Raw genomic sequence first — 17,206 nt, 5'->3', positions numbered from 1 at the left:
ATTGGTAAACGGAAGTTTAACAACAGACACGCCGGATAGACGTAACTCACCGAAATGAAAGTAAAAGTCAACCGCTCAGAGGCTCTCCTGTGTTTGTGCTCGATCCTGTCAACATGAGCGCTTTCCAGTTTAACAGCGTTTTGTTGGAGATCTCTAACGCCATGTCTGCCGATCAGCTGAATGAAATGAAGTTCCTGGTTCTACAAGAGATCGGGAAAAGAAATCTGGAAAAGATCGGCAGCGGTCGGGAACTCTTTCAGCTTTTCAAGGAAAGAGGCAAACTGTCAGAAGATAACACGGCCTTTCTTTCAAAGCTTCTCAAAGAAATTAAGCGACAAGACCTTTCTCACAAGTTAGACAACTTCAGTATTCAGCCTGAAGCTGACGATGGCCTGAGTGAGGAGGAGAAAGGTAGGCTACAGTAGACATGAACGTACTTGTTCGTGTGAGCACAGTCACATTTGTGGGAAGACAAAAGCAACGATAATAACCGTAATAATAATGCACATCTGCAAAGTATCGTGCTACAAAGTATGGACGCTGATTTATACAGAAAATGAGTGACTTTCACTTTAGATACCAGCATGTTTGATTGTATTAACCGCAGCACTCGAAAAACACGGCTGGAGCCTCTCATTTAGTGCCAAACATTATTCAAATATTATTTGTTAGGCAATAAAACATTTCGTCTCACAAGCTTCATTTGAGTTTTATACAAAGAGTGCCAAAGGATGCACTGGATTCCTGTGACTGGGCAGAGTTAGCCATTTATACTATCTGAGCTTCCACCCATACTTAACAAGGCTGGATTACAGTACAGTTGACCACATCTGTGAAGTCGTCTGGTCGTTGGAGGGTAAACTGCTGAAGAGAAAGGATGCTGTCACCGTGCAGTATGAAAACTGTAGCTTGACATTTGACATGACAAATGAAAAACCATCTGTGTGGATAAGCTGTTTTGTTTAGCAATCACCCTTTGATTTGGCTCAGTCGTACACTTACTCCTGCACACCGATTGCAAAGAGAAAAAAGAGAAAATGAAAAGTTCTCAATCCTGAAATCTTTCGACCAAAAATGTATTCAGAAGCCTGAGACACTGTTTTTGTGTCATTCAATATAAAATCACCCAAATGCCACAATAGTTTCCTGACCTCAAAATCAAGAAATTGTTGTAATGTACAGTAACTTTAGCTTTTTAACGTATTTAACTACGTTTATGGTGCAATTAATATTTATTTTTTAATTAAGAAATGCCAAAATCTTGTGTTCTTCTTAGTAAAAAAAGGCCCTGGATGTACCAGGAGAATGTTTATCACAAGACTCTATGCAGACTAAGTGCACCTCACGATTCAGGGACTTGTGGAACCATTTTCAGCAGCAATAACTTGAACTAATGGTTTTCTGTTTGACTTTCAGTGTTTCACATAATTAGGTCGAGGTCTGGACTTTGACTATGTTTGACTGAGTTCATGATTGACTCAGTGTTTGCAAGATCATCATTTTAGAGGCTTTCTTCTTTCAGCTCCTCTTGCAAACAATCACAGTTTTTCAGTGTTTTTCTAACTACACTGACTTGAAATGTAACATTTTTCAGGCCCGTAGAGTGGGTTATGGTGTCTGTGATTTTGGGCTAGGACACACATAAATGATCAAAAAAGTTTTGGTTTTACAGCGTTTGTCACATCTGCTGATAATCAATTAATCACATTTGATTAGCAGTACCTGTCTGCCACATGCCCTCTTAATTTTTATGAAATTGGTAAGGATGCACTTGTGCTAAAGAAGTTTATGACACTACTACCCCAGGTTTTACCCAATGACAGCTCAATTGTAGAGAGAAAGAAGACCCTACCTCACAACCCTCTAAGAGAAAGCATGTAACGACAGTGGGAAGGAAAAACTCCCTTTTAACAGGAAAAAATCTCCAGCAGAACCAGACTCAGGGAGGGGCGGGGCCATCTGCCATGAACAGTTGGGGGCGAGTGGAACGAGAAGAGAGCACAGACACACAGGTTAAAAGATGCTCATGGGAGACAGCCAGAGTTTTAACCCTCTCAGGCCCAAATTAAGTTTTTTGTTGCTAATGCACAACCAAGTCCTGCAGTGGTACTTCTGAGTAAAAAACTCATAAAATATGTATGTGGGGTAATCAGGTTGTTAGTTTTTAACTGTTGCAAATCTGCAACGTCTGCCTGGAGAGGGTTAAAAACCTGCTGGGGGGAGTTTTTCCTTCCCACTGTCGCCACATGCTTTCTCTTAGAGGGTTGTGAGGTAGGGTTTTATCTCTACATACAACAAACCAGATTTGCACTGTTGTATGTATAACCATAAATACATCAAGAATGTATTGTATTGTCTGCAGACTTATGCCGTCTGCAACAGTCATTGACTAGATAAGTGGAATTATAAGTAGGTCTTTACACAGGGAGTTTTAGATAGGCTTTCATGCTAGAGGCTTGTTTCTAGTCGTCCCTGTTTGGGGCCACATTTCATTGTTTCCTGGTAGGGTGTTTAGATGGCTGCCCTGGTTTCCAGTTGAATCTTTACCCATATCAGAAAAATGTTCTATATTTAACCTGTTAATATGTTTTTCTCCTTTTCAGCAAAACTGAAAATTGCCACAGAGGTAATTGCCGAAAATCTTGGAAAGAGTTGGCGAAAACTAGGCCGCAAATTAGGTTTGAGTGAAACCAAGCTGGAGTCCATCTCTAACAGGCATCCAACAGATCTAGAGGAGACGGCAGTGGAGCTGCTCAAGGAGTGGAGGAAGAGTCAAGGAGCTGAAGCCCAAACAAAGATGCTGATAGATGCTTTGAGAGCTTGCCAGTTGAATATGACTGCTGATAAAGTAGAGGAAAGACTCTAGCAACCTAGAATACACTCTTAAATTGAAAATTGTTGCTCAAGAAAATGGCAAACAAAAAGGTTAAAAGTCATGAAAGTAATTTGAGTGATTGGTTTGAGCTCCTGAATTGTATCTCTATGTCCTGTTATCGTTATTATTAGATTGCTGTTTGGGTCTCTCTCCTGCTTTGTGAAAGCAATGTTGCTCTCAGTCTTTCAAGGTGACAAAATTGCTAGTGATATTTGTTAATATGGCTCATATATAAAAGTGTTCAACTGTATTGAGGTACAGGATCTTCTCATCAAGTGTTCCAAAATTATGAAAGATATTTTTTATGTCACACTATTCATCCAAGATTTTGCTCTTGATTCAGAATTTAGACGAAAAGGGAAATAATTAGGAAAAGAAGCTTATTTTGGAAAGTAAAATGAGATTTGTGTTGTTGTTCTTTTTATTCTTTGTCAACAGACAGCATTGTATTTTAATGCTTTTGCTTGTCTAACCCAAAATATACTCCGAATCCAACTCTTTTCCCTCGTAGGCTTTGATGTCATCAAGGTGGCAGGTCATCTGCCCAGGGTGCAGTTTCTGCAGACAAAAATGAATCTCATTAAGGGAACCTTTCTGTAAGAACCAAAATGGGACTGACAGATGATAACTGTGAGACAGTGGGAAGGAAATATTCCCTTTAGCAGGAAGAAGGCTCAGGGACTCACCTGTTGGGAGTGAGGGGAAAGAGAAAAGCAGAAGCACCAAAATAAAAGGCTCCTATGCATGAAAGCCAGCGTTTAAAAGGAACGAATAATAATTAAATAGAGAGTGAAATGAGAAAGAAGAAACAACGCCCTAACTATATGCTTTAGCAAAAAAGAAAGTTTTAAGCCTAGTCTAAAAAAACCAGAGGGTGTCTGTCTCCCAAATCCAACCTGGGAGCCGTTTCCACAGAGGAGAGGCTCTGCCTCCCATTCTACTTCTAAATATCCTAGGAACCAAGCCCGCAGTCTTTTCTCACTCTTTTTTGATTACAGTACTATGAAATCTTTAAGATAGGATGGGCCCTGATTATGCAAGTAGGATTTTAAAATCGAATCTGCAAAGGAATGTTTGTAAATTTAGAGATATTGCACAAAATTAAGCAGAAGCGTCCAACTTTTCAGCTTTTCAGGGAGTTTTTAGGAAATCCTGATTATAATGAATTACAGTCGTCCAGTCTAGAAGTAATAAATGCAGGAACTAGTTTTTCAGCTTCACTCTGCGGATGTTTTTTTTTTTATTTTAGAGATATTGCACAAATGGAAAGCAGTCCTACATATTTGTTTAATTTACACATTGAAGGACATGTCCTGGTCGAATATGATCTCACAGTGTTACTGGAGGCCAAGGTAACGCCATCTAATGCAAATATCTGGTCAGACAGGATATTTCTTTGTGACTGTAGTTTAACAATGCCAGGATAATTAATAATAATAACTAAATGGTGTGTCTCATATTGTGTGGGATAGAAACAATTTCATGCTTAAAAACAACGAACCTTTGATTGGATGGTTCACCCTGATCTCCTTTCTGTGTGGCTCTCTGTGTAGCTACAGATGGGGCTAGCATATGAACATGAACTGATGCTAGTTTGGGTCACTTGCAGAAATCTGTATTTTCCTCTTTTGAGGAAATTCGGGACAAACCTGCTGCGGGGCAGTTCAAAAAATCCATGCATGAGACTTATTTTCATTTTACATGATATCTACCTGACTTGGTTTGCTAAAGCTTTTTTTAATTTCACTTTAATGTTGGGATATATTTCTTACACAGAATGAAGACCCAGGTTCACCCCCAAAAACTGGAGCTGAAAGTGTAAGAAGGGATTTCCATGCAAGAAAGGAGCTTTAAAGACCTCCAGACTTTGTCTTTTCAGACACAGTTTGTCATTTTAAAGTTAGCTGACTTTGATTGCAATACAGTATCACTTTGTGTGTTTGTTGTTGCAGTATACTTACAGCACTGGTAGAGTCTGTTCAACCTATCAATATCATTTTTGCTCATCTGAGTGGCCCCACCCAACATTACATTGCTATTAGGAATGGGCACCATAGTGGGTTGGTTGTTCTTGGAGAAGGCATACCTGAAAACAAGTTAATTTAATTTTGATTAATTTCATTTTTCTAGTGATTTAGCTCCTCAGTACATCATGTTCTAATCTTTGGAAGCATATTTGCACTGGTTTTACTCAACACTCTTGTATAGGACGGTATGCACAGACAAGTTATGATTGTGCACAGGCTCTGCTCTGCTAGCAGTATGCTGCAGGGACAGCTGATGGTTTCTTCATGTGAAAATAATAGGAACACCCAAATTCCTAACTTGATACATAGTTTGCTTGGACTTCTGTGTAAAAAAAAAAAAAAGTATTAAAGTAACATATGTAAATAAAAGTATGAATTTATTCTTACCTCTCATATTGCATGACAGAGTTGTAATCATAAGGAGTTCCCTGGTTTAGAGTATCAATCTTATAGAAATTGTACACCATGTCTGTGAGAATAAGGAGATATGTGCATGACGTGTGGGAACTCAAATATCTAACAAATGCACATTTTTATATTATGTATAATCATTTTAATAAAGCATCCATTGAACCTCATCCCATTTAGGGTTGTTGGCATGAACTAATTTTAAGCTAAAAACTAAAATTATGTCTTAAAAAGTAAATCAAATCAATAAAAAATGAACTCCACTAACAATAAAAAATAACTAGAGATTTAAAGTAATAAAAACATGGTTGAAAGGGCTGCACCCACTCTGGAGATAACTAAAAGGCTCTAAGCGGTAAATTGATCAGTAACTATATAGCACTTGTCTGATTTAACTAAATGCTCAAAGTGCCGTTTACTATGAGCCTCATTAGCCCATTTACACACACATTCATAAACAGCTTTATTCTAAAGTTGTATTAATCTTTGTTGACTGATTATGCTATCATCTTTAGTTTTTTTTAAAAATTTTATTTACTGAACTTTAGCTCAGTGCAATAAAACCTTAATCTCAACCTTAATTAGACTATTTCTTTCTCTAGAACTGCTTTGTGCTTTGAACACAAAATCCAAATTAGCACAGAAAATGGTGACTGACCATCAAGGATGTTTTCCCAGTACACCCTGATGTAGTTGTCCCTGTCAGAGCGGGTCTGTTCGTGATTGAAGCCTAGGGCATGGAGTAATTCATGCTGGACAGTGCTGTGGTAAAGACAGCCCTGACGGCTTAGAGACACAGTTTGACCACCACCCTGGCGACCCACATAAGAGTAGCAGCTGTTAAAACAGAAAAGTCCAGCAATATTTAGAAATCACAAAAGCCTTTTGTACATGTATATCTGTAAGGCAAGTGCTGCTTTACACACCTCATAGGACAACAATAATGTATTTGAACATATGATGAATTATGTTGAATCCTTATTGTTTAAACTGGCCAGTAGTCACTCATTGGCTACTGAAAATATTAGTGGTCCCTAAAACATTTGTAATCACTTCCTTTGTAATATAGTGATTAAAGAATGGGTTTTCTTTCATTATAAGCTAATGAAAGGAGGAGTTGTGATACTTTAAAATTAAAATAGAAAACTTACAATCTCCAGGTAAATTTTTAATCCTACTAACTGCATGTGGCTCACCGAAGGTGGTAAGAATAGAAAAAAGTGGTCAGACTTGGAGCTTTACCCATTTCTGGACTCGATGCTCAGCCACTCACGATCGTCATCCTGGTAGGGTCTGAAACGAATGCAGGAAACTGAAGAGAAGGACTCTAGTCCACGAGTGATGATGGCAGTCTCACGGGAAGCTGGTAAAACATGGAATTATGTAGTAAACAAAAAAATGTGAAATAACTAAAAACATGTAGATTCTTCAAAACAGCCACTGTTTGCTTTGATTACTGCTTTGCACACTCTTGGCATTCTCTCCATGAGAGAGGTAGTCACATAAAATGATTTTCCAACAGTCTTGAAAGAGTTCCCAGAGATGCTGAGCACTTGTTGACCCTTTTGCCTTCACTTTGCGGTCCTCATCCCAAAACATCTCCATTGGGTTTAGCTCAGGTGACTGTGGAAGCCCGGCCATCTGACGCAGCACTCCATCACTCTCCTTCTTGGTCAAATAGCCCTCACACAGCCTGGAAGTGTGTTTGGGGTCATTGTCCTGGTGAAAAATAAATGATGGTCTAACTAAATGCAAACCAGATGGGATGGCATGTTGCTGCAGGGTGCTGTGGTAGCCATGCTGGTTCAGTGTGCCTTCAATATTGAACAAATTCCCAACAGTGTCACCAGCAAAGTACCCCCACACCATCACACCACCTCATCCATGCTTCACGGTAGGAACCATGCACGTAGAGACCATCTGTTGACCCAAACAAATCTCTTCTGCTTGTTGCTTTTCCTTAGTCGTGCTTTCTTAGCAGCTATTTGACCATAATGGCCTGATTCGTGCAGTCTCCTTTGAACAGTTGATTAACTCTAACTAGAGGTGCTGTTAACTTGTGATTTCTGAGGCTGATGACTCTTGGTCTTCCTTTCCTGGGGTGGTCCTCATGTGAGCCAGTTTCATCGTACCATTTGATGATTTTTGCAACTGCACTTGGGGACACATTCAATCTTTTAGGAATTTTCCAGACTGACTGAGCTCAGTTCTTAAAGTAATGATGGACTGTGGTTTCTCTTTACTTGGCTGATTGGTTCTTGCCATAATATGAATTCTAGCAGTTTAGGACAACACATCTGATGGTCCCAACCCCATTAAGAAGGCAAGAAATTCCACAAATGAACCCTGACAGGCTCACCTGTGAAGTGAAAACCGTTTCAAGTGACTACATCATAAAGCTCATCGAGATATGGCCAAGGGTTTGCAGCGCTGTCAACAAAGCAAAGGGTGGCTACTTTCAGCAATCTAAAATATAATAAATATTTAGAGTTATTTATCAACTTTTTCTTTGCTACATAATTTCGTATATCTTGCTTCATATATTTGATGTCTTCAGTATGTATCTACAATGTAGAATGTAGTAAAAATGAAGAAAAAAACGTTAAATGAGAAGGTGTGTCCGACCTTTTAACTGGTGCATATGTGAGGTTATTGATTCAGGAAAGTGCTTATGGTATATTCATGTATTAATTCTTAAAATGAAGGTTAGTTGGTATCAAAGGGCAGAGTCTGAAAGTCATTAGATTTAATACAAATAGAAATGTTATAATAACAAGTCAGTGTAAAGATGAATTGTTGTCCACCAGGCATAAACACTGTTTATAACTTGGCATTGGCCTGTTCCATGATTAAGAAAAAAAATACTTACAGTAGTGATTGGCAATGTAGTATGGGACATAGACTTTCCCATCAGTCCACTTTCCCCACATACAGCCTCTGGAGGTGCAGGGGTCAGCATTTCTGTCAGCTTCAGACTTGATAGCAATGTCACCTCCGATTAATGTCGGCTCATCAATGTCAGGTGCTGTAAGAAAAACAGAGTCATCTCCTTGTCTTCAACATGCATAATAGCAGTGGTTTATTATAGGTGGCACTGCCGTCATCAGTCATGCAGTTCATACATCAGTCATAGCAACTGATGAAATTATATTAGCAGAACTAGGCCACCTCTCATGACAAATGACAAAAACCAGATTCAAATGCAAATGTTAAGAAAAACCAATAAAATGCATTTTTACTGGAAAAATCACAACATTGTACGTGGCCCCAGTCTAGTGCATAATTAAAATAGCCAGTCCAGAGCCATTTTGCTTGTCTATTATTAGCACTTGTGATCTGGATCATGTGTAGACCTGAAGCTGCTAAAAAAAGCTTTTTCCTTTAAACAGGAAAAGCCAAAAGACTATCCAATTACATTAAATCCATGTTGCTAACATCCCCACTTCTGTACCACCAATGCTGCTGCAACAAATATGTGCAAGTAAGTTCTAAAACAGGTAACCAACTTACTGTAGTTTCTATTGGCTCTCTCCAGCAGCTGACCAACAGAGAGCTCTCTGGGTATGTCCTCGTCAGTGCTAGGAATCTCTGCATAAGATAATATATTCACAGTAGACATGATCATTTTGAACACACCAGCTCAGTTACAGCTGGATAGCTTTTACTTCAAATGGACTGACTGTTGCTTAATTTTCTTTTAATTGATATCCAATAGCACAAAAAGTAGAATTTTAAAAACTGTAATAAATCTTCCCTTACTGGTCACTTTTGAATTATATCATAAAAAGCAATTATTTGTTTCTTACCTTCCTGTACTCAGCCACAGCAACATTACAAAGAACAGACAAAAGAGACATTAGTTTGTAACTGTAACTGAAAAGCAAAGGGACATTGGAAAATTAAAACAACTGAAATATACATTTCATAATGAAATAAACACGACTAACAAAACTCTCATTATAAAACTGATACAACACTTTGTACCAATTATTTCTTTAATAGCATTTTTTATTTCAAATGTAATACTTTTTTGCATCAGGGGGAATTTGGCCTACACACAATTTAATTTAACACGCATGGTTGTGTCTGGAAGTTTCTACCTGAGCCCAGGAAGAGGATAGCAGCAGCAGAGTGACAAGAGACCAACAGAAAACCAACATGGCTGCAAAAGATTTGTGATATAGACCACATTATTGTATGTTATCAAGCAGCATAGCTCATGCACATTAAAGTACTTAAAATGCAAAATTTCAAGGAAATCAGAAAATTTGCATGTGAACGATGGAGTTTACGGTGATGACAGAAGACAGGGTTCTTACCTGAAATGCTCATGAGTGAGCGTCTTTCTGTGAAGTTTTATACTGTTCCCTGGCTCGCCAAAGATAACAGGATGTGTCGAAAGGTGCAAACACAAGAGAAAGTGTTATCACTGCAGATGGAAAACTGTGAGTCATTGCAACTGGTGTGAAACTTTGCATCTGTCACAGGTTTAGTGTACACGAATGTCATAAGAGCATGAAGTACTCAGATACATATATATACATCATACACACACATATATATATATGTACGTCTATACTTTTTCTGACATTCTGTAGTGTTTTTCATAAGTTACTGTACTAACTAGAAAAAAGAACATTTTGAGAAAACTTTGTGGAGCATGCTAATATTCCTAAAGATACATTTTCTTCAAAAGTCTAATAACCCACAGTCTGTATTTATTATATTGTATTCATTAATGTTAATATTAAGAACCTCAATTAACAATATTCATTGAACCTGACAAGCTTTAATAAATCCTTTTAGCATTTTCTCAACTTCTGATGTCTGCAGAATTTTTTAATTATAGCCCATTCCTAGTGCCAAAAGCTGTCAGCTCAGTTTGTTTTCTGTGCTGTCACTGTTTGTATAAAACGGCTGAATGTGAGTCAATTCAGGAAAATAAATTTAAAAAACAAGCAGAAAAGTGGACACCGTGAGAGGCTTAACTGGTAGTTGGAACGTTGAACTTACAGGTGAAAAACATGGTTTACCAAGGATGCCATCACCACCCCTACAAACCTGCACCGGCACAAAATACTTCCAGTGCTTTTGACCGTGTATGACGAAAATGCTGCAAAGAAATACTATTTCTCAGCTTATATGCATGTAATACCGTTGAAGGTACTGCAGACATAAGTATTTCCACATAGAAATCACTTATAATTCAACTTTGTATTTATTTATCTTTTTGTGGTACAGAGAGCAGATTTCTCCCATATTAGCTTCTCTTCATCGGCTTCCTGTTAAACACAGATTTGAATTTAAAATGTTTCTCACTACTTACAAGTTTTTTGAATAATCAGACCAAATCTTATCTTACTTGCGGTTCCTGGACTATTTAAAAGTAGAATGGGAGGCAGAGCCTTCATCATTCAGGCCCCTCTTCTGTGGAAGCAGCTTCCAGGTTGGATTCAGGGGACAGAATACCCTCTCTTCTTTTTCAACATTAATCTTAAATCTTTCCTTTTTTGCTAAAGCATGTAGTCAGTGCTGGACCAGGTGACCCTGAATCCTCCCTTAGTTATGCTGCAATAGGTCTAGACTGATGAGGGATTCCCATGATGCATTGAGTGTTTTTTCTTCTCTCACACCTTCCTCACTCACTATGTGTTAATATACCTCTCTGTATTTAATTATTAGTTATTATTAATCCCTGGCTCTTATCCACAGTTTGTCTTTTGTCCTGTTTTCTTCCCCTCATCCCCAACCATCCGCAGATGGCCTGTCCTCCCTAAGCCTGATTCTGCTGAAGGTTTCTTCCTATTTAATTGGAGTTTTTCCTTTCCACTGTCACCCAAGTGCCTGCTAATAGGGGGTCGTCTGACTGTTGGGGTTTCTCTGTATTATTATAGGATCTTTACTGTTACAATATAAAGCACCTTCAGGCAACTGTTGTTACATTAAAACATTTATAAAATTGAATTTAATTGGTTTGTAAATGTTTGGACCACTTTTAGTAAACAGTACTTTATAGCTTGATGCAGCATGGTACCCAACTGCATTAAACACGTAGCACAATTTAGTGATGACTCTAAATTCTTTGCTGGTATTAATGAGTGTTTTCGCTTTATTCTCTGTGTTGTTAATGTGATGGCCTGTCCACTCCACCTCTTCTCCATCCTATGACAGATGGGACATACTCTTGCCTATGCTATCATAGTGGTGTCACTACACAGGAAGAATGTTCTGGATTGAGGTCTCCCAGTAGGCTAGGGTTTACGTGTGGAGTTTGCATGTTTTCAACATACCTGTGCAGGTCCTCGACCTTCCTCAAAAGATGTGCTCTTTAGGCTAACTGATGATTCTAATTTGTCTGCGGATGCGAGGAGATAAAGTACTCATAGGGTAAAATGTTGCCTATAGTATAAATCCATTTCCATCTATTATTATCGTCAAGCACATGTATTTAGGTGTTTTTGTAAGTGATGGGATATTTTTGACTATTCTTTGCTTTTTGATTCACTTTCTACAGCATGGTTAGACCTAAAAGTAATACAGGCAAATAATTCACTGACATTTCTAAAAAGCAAAAGTAAGAATCACCCAAATGTGTTGAGACGTCGCTGGAGTCTGATCATCTGTTAGTCTGTCTGAGAAAAAAAACATTCGCTGTTCTTATCAGCGTGAGATATTCAACATGTTGCTGTCAATATGATGCCTGACCTTGTCACAGTGAACAAGGCCAGGCATCATATTGACAGCAGTATGTTAACTCAGCAGATTCTATAGTGGGAAATGCCAATTCCATCCACAATTATATCCAATACAATTTTTCAGCAAATTAATTAATACAAAGAAAGCCTGTCCTCACTGTACCTGAGAAATATTCAAGTTGAAAATCTTTACTCACACTGTGTAATTTGTTAAGACATAAAACAAATCATCAAGCTGCATTTATTAGTTCCAGGCTCGACTACTGTAATTCAAAAGCTGCAGCAAGAGTACTGACAGGGACTAGAGATTAGTGAGACGACACATAGTTTCAGTGTACCTGGGGAACATCACAGTTCAGCTCAGCCCAGTTTTTTAGTGGCATCCTCCCAATTTAAATACGATTGTTATTTGCAATGGAAATTACACATATTACACATTTTGAAGTAACAAAAAATAGAATTTTAAGTATTTTAAGCACTTTTTTCATATGATGTGTTTCATCGTGCCTAATAAGAACACAAACACCAACAGTTACTACACGACTGAAACTCAAACTGAAAAACGAGCAAAAGATTAATTTTCAAATATACTGAGAGCTCTCCAAGTGAGAGCTACTGCAGGACAGGACAGAATAAAAAAAGAAAAAGAAAGATAGTTCACTTTGCTTGAAATCCAAGTTCATCTTGCTTTTACCAGCCAGCTGTCCCACATGGTGACACAGCTAGCTAAGTATGTGGACAATGTCAGTTTTGCAATTTCCTCCAGTATTAATTGTATTACATCGACTCTTTAGGAACTGTATGGATAATATCATAAGTCCAGGGCAAGAAAAAACATAATTCGAGTAAATCATTTCATTGCATTTAAATTTACTTGTGCATAAAATCAACAACGCCCACACGCAGAACTCAGCATAGCTGGTGCGTGCTATATGTGCTTCGTGCTTTGTGGTGATTGTGACTTTCTGATTTCTTAGCTGAAGTCATGCCTAAATATGATCACGTCTTTATTGTTGGAGATCCATGTGTGTTGTCCTGATAAACAATGGTTAAAGAGATTCTTTTAATCTTACACAGTGGGTGGCTGGACGGACCTACACAAGTATGTGGACATACATTGGACCTTGTTTCAGCCTATGGCCTGCCTCTTTCTAACTTGACAACTTGATGATTTTAGATGCAATGTTTACAGATCATAAGCCTGTGTTATTTGACATTGTATTGTCCATGAGGTGTATTAAGAGGCACGCTCCTGCATGGCATCGTCACAGCCACTGCAGCGCAGTTTTCAGTTCTGTTACATCAGACTTAGATAAACTCTGCCTCAGTGTCTTCTGACACAGAGGCGCTCAGCTGCTGGTTCCAGACAACTCGGCTGGATTCCTATAACTCATTGTACCTTGGTATCATTGTCACATCTTCAGCTTGTGGCTGCCACATGGCTTTAAACTGCTACAAGGAGAAGGGAGCATATTACTCCCGCTTTATCCTCACTCACTGGCCGCCTGTCACTCTGGTCCTGGACTTGAAGACCACAGGCTACACCGCACATCTATCTGCCGCCTGTTGTCAATGATCAATTTCTTTTCAAGTTCTTTTCATCTTTGTTTGATAAGTTAAATATTTGTTTATTAAAAATCTTAATTGAGTTCATAAAGAGACTAGCAAGAACAATAGTAAAGAGCTGTTTCTGCTCTTACTTAGATCTGTGGTTATTAGTAAGATTATTGTTCAGTGTCTTAATGAACAGTGAACAAAAGCTCTGATCAAATGCGGATGAGGTACTGGCTGTTATGTTATTTTCTTTTCAGTGAACCCGCCCCCCAACAAATACAATTAGCGATACAAATACCGGCTGCTTTGCACATCTCTAATGTAAGCATTAATCGGTGCTACTCATCAGTCTTGAGGTTTTGACTTTTTGAAAATGCAGTTTGCCAGTGTAACTACAGCTGTTATTTCTAATGTGCTGCAGTGGATGTATTGATTTATCACTAAGCTTCACTTTAATACTGAAAAACTTCTTAAAAAACGTCGTATTTTGGCATCCAGTCATGTATGTGCAGTTACATGTGTTTGCTGCAGATTGAGCAACTTTGGCAGTATTTTGGCCAGTTATAACTGCCAGATTCTGATAAATACTTCCATTCCTGATTCCCGTTAAGAGATTTTGGGGATGTTTCTTTTTTTAGTTTTTAAATCATAGAAGCAATGTAATACTGTACAAAAGATTAATGAGACGGCAGTATTTCAGAATTTGCCTTAGAATCCTCTGATTTAAATATTTCCAAAACATTGAAGTAATCCAGTGACAGCTGTCTGCATTTCCACTGCTGCACAGCAAATATCAACGGTTGATAATTAATTCATCAAACTTTATTTCTCAAATTGTAAACAAATACAGTTTAAAAAAGCATTTCTGTCGCTGCCACAGTGTAACTCAGTTTAACGAGGAAACCTGAAGTGTCCAAAAAAAGTGACCAATCACATTAGGACGCTGGTCTCCTTTAGACTCCGCCTCCAAACTGTCAAAAGTCAAAGTGAGTTTTGCTAACAGATAAAGCGGTGGCTTTCTTGAGCGCGTGTCCACGGTGTTCTGCGAGCGCGAGTAGTTGAAATTACGTGCGAGGAATTTGATTGCACCCGTGAAAAGAAATTATTTGCACGAATTGTTTTTTCATGCGTGGGACGTCCCCAATTTGAAAAGGTTATTGGACAATTGACTGACAAGCCATTTCATGTCCACGTTAGCCTAGTTCCCTTGTTATCTCATGGCAAATTAAGCAGACAAACAATATGGAAATCTTAACTAATATGAGGTCCAAAGATTTCTTGATGCAAGTGAAGAAGACCTCACTACATTACTACATGACTGAAACACAAAATTCATCTGCCTTAAAATATTATACATTCAAGCACAGTTCATGTTGCTTATTGAATAAAAACAAACAAATTGGATAATAGAATGCTTTTGTTTTTATTTTATTAAACACTCAGAACTTACACTAGACAGCTGCTGTTTGGAAGAGAATTGAAAAAATACTAAAAACATAATTTCATCATTAATGGAACAGTCTTCAGGATCGCCATGTATCAACATGCATTTCTGCTGGTGAAAATGTTTCCTCCTGGATTAAAATATGTTAGATTTTATTCAGAGTCATCTGTTAAAGTAAGAACAGAACATTTTACATCAGGTTCAGTTCAAAATATAATGACAGCTGTCAGTATATTTTGAGCTGAATATTTATTTAATTTTAAAGTAAAGCTTTAAATTTAAGGCTTTATTTAGCTAGAAAGAATGTGCCGGGAGTCAAGTCGTCCTCACCGGCTCTCTTCATCTCCCGGTCAACTACCGAGCTGGTGGGGTAACAAACATCTGCCAAAACGTCGGAGCACTTTTGCAAATATGTGATGTATTGGTAAAGCTAGCAGACATCTGAAGTTTACACATCTACATTCTCGCCAGAAAATATCTTAAAAGTTTTTTTTGTGTCACAGACAAAGTAATGTCTCAAGTCCTGTCCAAATTCATGGGCTGCATCCTCCTGAGGACCCGGCCTTCGCGGTCTACGTGGGCCGGGTCCTCAGAAGGTCGGGTAGGCCGGAAGTAAACGGCTGTGAAATTGGACGGTCGAGCCTTCTGATTTGCGTCACCGCTGTCTCGGTGGAGTTTAATAAACTCGGCCGTCTGCTCCTTGCTATCTAAAATATAACAGGACACTGGTGTAAATTCTCGACCGTCTCACACTTCTGTTTAATCAGTTTTCTGTCTGACGTTTATTCAGCTGTGTGAATACCAAGGAGGAACCCACCCGGGGGATTAATAAAGTTTTATTTTATCTAATCTAATAACTTTAATCTCAGCCAAACCGATTTACTCGCGAACAAATAAAACACTGAAAAAAGCCAAACAGTAACATTTTTAGGTTGTCTAAGGGACTTATATATTACGTTTAACCTGAGTAGCAAAAGTCCGCGGAGATCTGAACATGATGTGCCGGGAGTTTGCCGTTCTCTGTGGCTCTAATGACCCTCGAGCTCCCGGCTAGCTATCGACCCAGGAAGATTAATAAGAGTAATTTTAAAACTTAGTAGCGGCCGCCATTGCCAGAAACTGGAGTTTGGCTGGGCCGCGCTATGAATTCTGGGATATGGTGGGCTACGAAGGACACACCCGACCCATCCTTCAAATTCGGGGAAAAGGAGGACGCATTTGTCAGCTGCATTTGGAGGAGTCTACGAATTTGGACAGCCTTCGGCGCGTCGCTGTGACGTAATCGGTCTACAAATGCGGCCTCAGGAGGATGCAGCCCATGAATTTGGACACCCCCTCAAACTTTACTTGTAGTTTTAGCCGCTGTCTTCCGCCATTGCTGCGTTTGAGTTATGGACGAAATGCATTTTGGGATATTGGCTGCACCGAGTCCGTGGCATCCTCCCTTTCTATCGAGGACGCATTTTGAGCGTACTTGACATGATGCATGCTTTACTTTGGGTATCAGAATCTCATGAGAACGCAAGTACACAAATATGGCCAAATGTCTCTCCATACGTATCCCAGAATGCATTTCGTCCAAAACTGAAACGCAGCAATGGCGGAGGAGAACTGAGTGTTTCGCTCGTCCCCTGATGTAAAAATATGCCGTTCTTACTTTAACAGCTGAATTTAACAAAAGGAGAGGAAGAGAGAGAAGAAACAATGAGAATCTGCTTCAACACCTGCTGAAAAAAAAAGAAATGATACAGCAGAGAAACCACAGCAACAACCAGCATTTGTATAAATATCAGTTAATAATAAATGTTAATGAACAGCATACAGTATTAATAATGCCATATATATTTATATGTATTTAACACCAGATATACCATGTGCTGTATGATACCAAGAAAGTACACCTTGATCATTTAGAAATGTTTCAAAGTAATAGAAAATCAATTTGTTGCTATGTTTTGTTTCACATTCTAAAACCTGCATGTATCACTTACACATGGCAAATCAACTAAAAATAAATGCAGAAAAATATGTCAAATTAACCACTTTAGCTGTGGGAGGCCCTGCTGCTGCTGTACCAGAAAGAACCAGTAACCAGGTCACATAGTCACAGGAGAACTACAGGAGGAGAGACCGCAGTCATAACAACAGAGTGAGGAAGAGGTGAAATTAAGGTGGTGAGAAAATAGATGAAAAGACATACTTA

General features: G+C 38.7%; 2 protein-coding genes across 2 annotated transcripts; one reads left to right on the top strand and one right to left on the bottom strand.

Moving 5' to 3' along the window:
* The first annotated feature begins 9 nt into the window (after window positions 1–9).
* fadd (Fas (tnfrsf6)-associated via death domain) lies at window positions 10–6,018 on the top strand. Its single transcript, XM_084923615.1, has 2 exons — window positions 10–411; window positions 2,604–6,018. The coding sequence occupies exons 1-2, from the start codon at window positions 114–116 to the stop codon at window positions 2,864–2,866; spliced, it is 561 nt and encodes a 186-aa protein (XP_084779741.1). The 5' UTR covers window positions 10–113; the 3' UTR covers window positions 2,867–6,018.
* On the bottom strand, window positions 3,331–9,482 carry LOC146394275 (hatching enzyme 1.2-like). Its single transcript, XM_084923627.1, has 9 exons — window positions 9,411–9,482; window positions 9,117–9,120; window positions 8,821–8,898; window positions 8,180–8,335; window positions 6,553–6,673; window positions 5,969–6,147; window positions 5,290–5,371; window positions 4,837–4,961; window positions 3,331–3,433 (listed from the first exon to the last, which is right to left on the bottom strand). Coding segments are annotated over exons 1-9 (807 nt in total). The 5' UTR covers window positions 9,471–9,482; the 3' UTR covers window positions 3,331–3,431.
* Window positions 9,483–17,206: the final 7,724 nt, after the last annotated feature.

This window comes from Perissodus microlepis, chromosome 1 (assembly GCF_051167445.1).
Source record: "Perissodus microlepis isolate ML-2025 ecotype Zambia chromosome 1, ASM5116744v1, whole genome shotgun sequence".
In the NCBI taxonomy this organism is placed as follows: domain Eukaryota; kingdom Metazoa; phylum Chordata; class Actinopteri; order Cichliformes; family Cichlidae; genus Perissodus; species Perissodus microlepis.
The sequence above is the reverse complement of the archived record's forward strand: the minus strand, read 5'-3'. Positions and strand labels throughout refer to the sequence as shown.